General features: G+C 34.5%; 1 protein-coding gene across 2 annotated transcripts in view; it reads right to left on the minus strand.

Moving 5' to 3' along the window:
• Nucleotides 1-1,433: 1,433 nt before the first annotated feature.
• Zmym1 (zinc finger MYM-type containing 1) overlaps nt 1,434-7,575 on the minus strand; it is a 28,017-nt gene continuing 21,875 nt past the window's right edge. For both annotated transcript variants that reach the window (XM_033767625.1, XM_010645230.2), the window contains 4 exons: nt 7,108-7,261; nt 4,612-4,749; nt 4,392-4,429; nt 1,434-4,036 (listed from right to left, as the gene is read on the minus strand). In XM_033767625.1, coding sequence (XP_033623516.1) covers nt 1,748-4,036; nt 4,392-4,429; nt 4,612-4,749; nt 7,108-7,261 — 2,619 coding nt within the window. In that variant the 3' untranslated portion in view covers nt 1,434-1,747. The remainder of the gene's footprint in view (nt 4,037-4,391; nt 4,430-4,611; nt 4,750-7,107; nt 7,262-7,575) is intronic.

Here is a 7,575-nt window from a genome sequence, read left to right on the forward strand (position 1 = left end):
CACAATTACTTAGATCTATATTTTATATATATGCCACCACATTGATTTTACAGACCAAAACAGAAGACAGGCTTAGGAGGTTTACAGATGAAATTTTACAATTGAAAGTTTTAGGTCTGCCAGAATTCCAAACTGCTTCAAAGAGAGCATGTAAAATCAGACTCCATTATTTGATTTTTTTGTTTGTTTGTTTTTTGAGACAGGGTCTCATTATGTAGTTGAGACTGACCTGGAACTCACTGTGTAGTCCAGGCTGGTTTCCAACTCACAGCAATCCTCCTGCCTCAGCCTCCCAAGTACTGGGATGACAGGTGTGCACCACCACGCCTGACCTCCATTATTTGTTAACTGCATTTCTTTGAATCTTTGAACAGACTTACTTTGTTATTAAAAATTTTACAAAGAATAAAAAAAGAAATAAAGTATAAAGAAAGAGTCCTTTCTTTGGAGGTTATTTATTTTAAAAGTAGTCATATTTTCATAAAATAGCTTAATAATTTTTGTTGTTTCATTTAATTGGAATGCAGAAACCCAAAACATCAATCTTTTAATTTTAATGTTTAAATGTGACAGTTCATATATGAAATACAAATGGTCCAAATAAACAGACATTTAACCTTATTTTTAAATTAGAATTCTACTGAAATGAAAATACCTCTTTTCAACTAACAAATTGGCAAAGACCAAAACATTTGATAACTTTGTTTATAAACATTTGAGGAGCCAGCCCTGGGGGTACAAACTTGGAATCCCAGCACTCAGGAGTCTGAGGCAGGATTGCTGAACTACATAGGGAGACCCTGTCTCAAAAAAACAAAACAGTAACACACACACACACACAGACACACACAGTGAGGAAATGAGGTCAGGTGCACATTGTTGGTAGGACCATAAATGGGCATAAACCTTGTAGAAAGCAATTTTCCAGCATTTGTCAAAAATTAAAATGCACAAAACAGTCACACCTATAATCCTAACTACTCCAGAGATTGAAACAGATGGATCATGAGTTTGAGGCCAGCCTAGGAAATATTATCTCAAAAAAATCCAAAACACCTTCTGACCAGGAATTCTAATTTTTATATTTTACAGTAATTTATTATGTACAAATAACCTATGCACAAGGTACTATGGTATATTTATACAATATAACATTCTGTAGTTGTAAAAAAGTCAACTATTTACTGACATGAGACAATCTCAAAAATATCATACGTAGAAAGGACAAGCTGAAGACCACTGTACACTGTATTGTGCCTCTTATGAAAAATATCTCTAAGAAGACATTTAAGGAACAGATAAAACTTTAGGAAGGAGAAACTGAAAAAGGGAAGGAAACTTTTCCGTTGTACATTATTCGATGTCTTTTGAATGTAAATGTAATACATATTCTTTTGAAAGTATATATTTTAAAAAATTGAAAAAAATGTTTTTCGTACCAGGGATTGAACTCAGGACCCTTCACTTGCAAGTGCCACTAAGCTAAATCCCCAGCAAGAGAGTTTATTTTAAGTCAAAAATTAGGATTCTAAGCTGAGCACACTGTCACGCTTCAGTCCTAGCTACGTGGCAGGCTGAGGCGGGAGGATAACTTCTCCCAAGTTCCAGACCAGCTATGGGCAACATAATGATAACCCATCCCCCAAAAATAAATAGATAAATAAAAAAAATAAAAAACCACAACAGGGAAACCAGGATTTCAGCAGATAAAATTCTTTTAAGCTCCAATTAGCAGGTATTGTATTTCTTACATTTGACTGATAAACTTTTCTATAATTTTATTGAGTCTTTCAGGCTCCATCAATTTATTTACCAACTCCTGCTCAACAGCCATTAGGGCCAGGCCACTGAGCTTCTCTTGTCCCATGGTGTGAATTAAGTATGCTTTAAGACGAGGCAGTGTAGAAAATGAGTTTTCATTACTTGCTGAAGTAATTGGCCAAGACAAAGCAATATGTAACAGCTTTGAGATGCAAGGAATATTGTTGTGAAGACCATGTTGAATAAACAAATAGCCAAGAGTAATGAAATTGATAGAAGCAGAGTCTATGACAAAGTTGAGCTTTGCATAATGCCGATAAAATCTAAGTTCAGGGATAATATCTGCATCAAGCTTATAAAATTCTTGAATGTGTTTGGCTGTTGCTTCATTTAACGGTTCATTCCATTTAAATAACAGCTCTGAAATTTGCTTCATTTTATAATAATCAAACTCTGAAAAATATAATTTAAAATTTTGCAATATAGTATCTAATCCTTGGTAATAAATATTAATTTTATATTGTTCTTCTGTTGAAGTAGGAAAAAACACATTCTCTGAATTGCCAAGATCTATCGTTTTCTGAATTTTTCTTCTTTTTTGAAGAGAAGGCTTTTCAACTTCAAAATCTTTACTGATAATTTTTCTACATATTTCCTCTGATCCATCCCAAAGAGTCTTGAAATATATATCATTTCTTTCAGATGATAAACATTCCAAAATTGCTTCTACTTTTGAAGACAAAGAAAAAATGTCCATGGTTTCACTTTGAAGCTCTTTGGAAAGAATTCCTGTAACACTTAGCACTCGATAAAGAAATTTCAAACAAAAAATAAACTCAAATTTGGAAACCAGTGTTAACAAATCATTCAATTTATCAGCTAAACTTGTGTTTGAGGAGTGTCTTGATACAACTTCCAATGTTTCAATAATTTCTGGAAGCCTCTCAATCACAGATAACAATGTACGATCATGGACTATCCAACATGACTGCGATGTATGTTTACTACATGTTTTGTTTTGACTTAGCTTACAAATGTCTTGAAAATTTGCCAGCATTTCCCCAGACATATATATAGTGTTGAATAAAGAAGTGAGAGTATTTAAAGCACTTCGGAGTTCTTTTATTTCTTTACAAAATCTAATTACTGCTAAATCAAAAAAATGCGCATAACAATGTACATATAGAGCTCTTGGCTCTTCCTTCTTGAATTCTGCTGCAATTTTATTAAATTTTACTCTCAGATTAGTAGGACTATCATAGGCCTGGCCACACATTTTATTAAAATCAACTCCAATTTGCTGCAGATAAGTTTTGATACTGCTGTGTAAGTCGGTTCCAGTCTTCTCTTCAACATCAACAAAACCCAAGAATCTTTCCTTGATTATGACAGCTTTTGATGTTTTTTGTGGGTATCTTACGCAAATTGAAAGTTGTTCTTTGGTGGCGTTAGTTATCTCGTCACATATAATTGAAAAAGCTGAGGAGAGATTGATGTCATTCACAATATCCTGCAACATTTCCATCTTTATTATTTCAAAAATATCAGCTTGAATTTGTGTACTATTATAGAAGTCAACTTGTGAATTCATGAGTTGATATATTTCTTCTCCTTTATCTTTTGCTCTGATTTCTAACAATTCTAAAAAATTGCCTTTATTCACAGAAGAAATAGAATGATCATCTCCTCTTAAGGGTAAACACTGCTTCCCAAGAAATAAAATATTTTCAACGATAAGTTTTAGGTATTTTTTTTGCTCTTCAATCTGTTTTGGGTGATTAGATAAATTATCACCGACAGCTTCATCACAAAACTGGTATTTCCTCCAAAACTGCAAGGACTTCAAATGCATTTCACTTTTTTCATGCTTTCTGAATTTTTCTAGTGTTTTTTTCCAATTAGAAGTTCCTTGGGTTACAAATGACTCTCCTCCATAGCTAAAACTTTTCTGGCAGAACAACTGGCATGAATAACAAAATGTTACATCTTTTTTAATACTGTTGTGTAAGCGCTGACGATTTGAACGCCAAGATTTTCTAATACTTTGTGGTTTATCTTTAACTTTTTGCACTTTAGAAGTAAATTTTGGATGACAGAGTCCATTACTTACTTTCATAGATTTCACACTGTATGCAGGATCCTGGTTTAACACTTCATCTTTTTGTGCTTCTATGCTGGAATCAAACGTATGCTGACTGAGTACCGTTGGTGATGGCAAAAGGCTCGGCTGTTCCATACCATTAGCAACACCACTACTTGATTCCTTGGGTGAACTCTTTGGGTAAAATGATAAAAGTAATACTTGTTTTACCAGTTTTCAAATAATCAAAACATCAAACACATCTATTCTAATAGCACAGTTAAATAAATTACAGTAGGAACTTGTTAGTAGGGGAACACTAACAATTACTTGTAACTGTTTGCAATCTAAATTCAACATTAAATGGTTAAAAAGACCTTTGGTATATAATTCAAAAGTAAATTTTATTGCTTGGATGCCTAGAATTGTTTACTCCCAAGCAGGAGAGAGACGACTAATGTGACTTCTGTGTAAACATTCTTATAAAAACATATATGCATGCACACATAATGTTTACCAAAGATAGTAGCCAAAATAGGATAAAACTTACATCCATAATGTCATTTTCTGTTACTGAGGAAACTGTATCTGTTAAAATAAATTGACGCAAAAATAAATTGAAGCATAAATCAAGATCTCATACTATCATCTATAAAACAGCATCATAAACTGTAATAGTATCAGGAAACAAAACCAAAATTTAACAAATAAACAGAATGATCAAGCATGATGAGACCGTTTATGTCAAATGTCTTCACATCAACTTTTACCTTGTAAGATGTCCGTGTTCACGATGGGCAGGGAAACATGATTATCTGCTAATGACATTATATTGCTTATAACTGGAATTAAATCTTTCTTTGGAGAAGGGTGCTCCACTGAAGCACTCTGCGTTGTAGAAACATTTGCTGATAAAATAAACAAAAATATTTCTTATGAACTGGGCAGAATCGATCAGAAAGCAATATTTAATAAGTGTTTCTTGCTAAGGATGTATGCAGCTCAGTGGTAGAGTGCTTACCTAGCATGTATGAACTCCAGAGCTGGATCCCCAGCTCCACAAAAATAAAACAAAACAGAAGAAAAACAAGAAACAACAAAAAACCCAAACATATAAAAATATCAAATATGACTATTGTGGCTTTCCTCATGATAGCCTACCCTGCTTTCTCCAGGGTGTTATCTTGCTTTTTCCTCTTTTACTTGGCCCAAATTCACTCTGCAGAGCCAGTTTCTCCCTCACTCTTCACTTTTAATTTTTCAAATAAATTTTGCCACTGCTTTTTTCAATACAAACATGTTTCAAGGAACAATGCAAATATCAAATATCTTAGGTACCGCTAGGAACTAAAGTAATTTTTGTTAGGGCTTAGGAATATCCAGGTTCTTTAAGAGTATTAACAAGATGAAACTGATAATTTATATTACTCTATCATTTCGTATCTTTTACTTTTGCACATAATTTCTCAGTACTTTTAGTCTATTTGCTTGAAATTATATACAGTTAATGTTAAATTACCTCTAGTGAAGATTCTTATAGAATCTCCTAGTAGACATTAATTATTAACTCTTCCAGGATTCATAAATCTCAACAATAGAGCTAGGGTGGTATGTTAGCATTGCAGAGTTCTGTAACAAATCAGTTTATATAATATTGTACAAACTCCAGAGGCATCATTTAGTTGGTTGTCTATGTAAATAGCACCTCTGGTCCTACATGAGGGTCACTGATAGAATACTTAGTTGGCCCAGGCTTAGTGACGCTTTCTATTTTAAAGTTGAGTGAGCTGAGGAATGAACCCAGGACCTCATACCAGCTGTGAAAATGCCCTACCATTGAGCTATATCCCTAGCCCTCTTTTTTTTCTTTTTTTGTAGACAGAGTCTTGCTATGTAGACTAGGCTGGCTTTGAACTCACGGCAATCCTCCTACCTCAGTCTCCTGAGGGATGGGATCATAGGCCCGCTCCACCACACCCGGCACCATTATGGAATCTTAAGGCATTTCCAACTACCTCTACTGCATAAAAAATGTAACTAAAAAAGCCTTATTTACACAAAGCAGAACTAAGTACAATTTTTAAAAAATACTGGGGATTGAAACCAGGGCTTTTATACTGAGCTACATTCTCAACCCTTTTATTCATTTAAAAAATTATTATTATTTTTTTGTTGTGATCTCACTTCACAGTTCCAGCTGGCCTCAAATTCACTAAGTAGCCCAGGCTGGCCTTGAACTGGTGGTAATCCTCCTGTTTCAGCCTCCTGACTGCTGAGATTATAGGTGTGAGCCATCATGCCTGGCTTCAACCCTCTTTAATTTTTTATTTTGAGACAGGGTTTTGCTAAATTACAAAGTTGCCCAGGCTGGGCTTGAATTTATGATCTTGCCTCAGTCTCCCAAAGTGCTGGAATAAAAGGCATATGTGACCACGTCTGGCAAACATTCTACATTCTAACAAAACTATTCTTACCATAAATGTTCTGAATAAACTCAATACTGATATGTGACTCTTATGAACCAAGTCCTGTACTAGGTACTCAATGTAAACAAATGTAAGAATACAAATGTATGCACAAATACACATTCATTTACTAAAGGGTCTAAATAAGGACATGCACCCCTAACTTTTTTCCATAAATCTTACTTTTTAAAAAGTTTTTTGAGACAAGGTCTCACTATGTAATTCAGGCTGGACTTGAACTCACTTTGTGGCCCAGGCTGGCCTTGAACTCACCACAGTGATCATCCTGCCTCTCTCATCCTGCTTCAGCCTCCTAAGTGCTGGGACTACAAGTGTGCACCACCACACCTGGCTAATCTTGTCTTAAAGAGGATTTGTATCAATGAAACACAACAATATTTACAAATAAATACTAAATCTCTGGTACAGTAGCCTTCCTTTTACACAAAAAATACTAGGAAATGCCACTTCTGATAACTCATGCCCATAATACCAGCACTGAAGGATGAGACACGAGGATCACAGGTTCAAGGCCACCTTGGGTAACTTAGTGAGATTCTGTCTCAAAATAAAAAAGACCAAGGATGTGGCTCAGGAATAGGGTGCCCTTGGGCTCAACTGCAAGTGTTACAGAAAGAAACAAACAAAAAACTAGGAAACAGTTCTTTGCAACTTTTATATATTATTTTGCCTTATAAACTGGTTTAGTTTGGAAATGAATCAAGGTTATAAATGAAAAGCAAAATGTGCTTATATTCTTAAATCCTTAGTAGAACTCTGAAGTGGCTAAACAAACATTACCTGTAGAAGAGTCCATCTTAGATTTACTGTATGCAGAAAAGCAATTGATAGAGCAGAAAATCTCGGTCTTCCCCAAGTCATTAGTAATCTCAATCATTTCATCTGATGGTTTCAATGATTTATAAGGAAAAGACGTAAGTGTTTTGGCTGGTTTCTGTTTAGAGAGTAAAATAATATTCACATTCTTGGAACATGTCATATACTGTTAACAAACAAAAGCATATTCTACTACCACTGCTTTTAGTTGCAGCATTACAAATAATGGGAAAGAAGCCAATTTTTACATTTTCTTAAAAAAACAAAACAAACAACTGGGTGTGGTGGCAAATGCCTGTAATCTTAGCTCTCAGGTAGCTGAGGCAAGAGGATTGGCTCAAGTTTGAGACTAGCCTAGGCTACATAGTGAGATCAAGGCAAACTTGAAAAGAAAAAGGCCAGAAAAAAAAAAAAAAAAAAAAAAAAAAAAAA

The sequence above is a fragment of the Fukomys damarensis genome, unplaced genomic scaffold (genome assembly GCF_012274545.1).
Source record: "Fukomys damarensis isolate Sample0158 unplaced genomic scaffold, DMR_v1.0_HiC HiC_scaffold_23, whole genome shotgun sequence".
Taxonomy (NCBI): domain Eukaryota; kingdom Metazoa; phylum Chordata; class Mammalia; order Rodentia; family Bathyergidae; genus Fukomys; species Fukomys damarensis.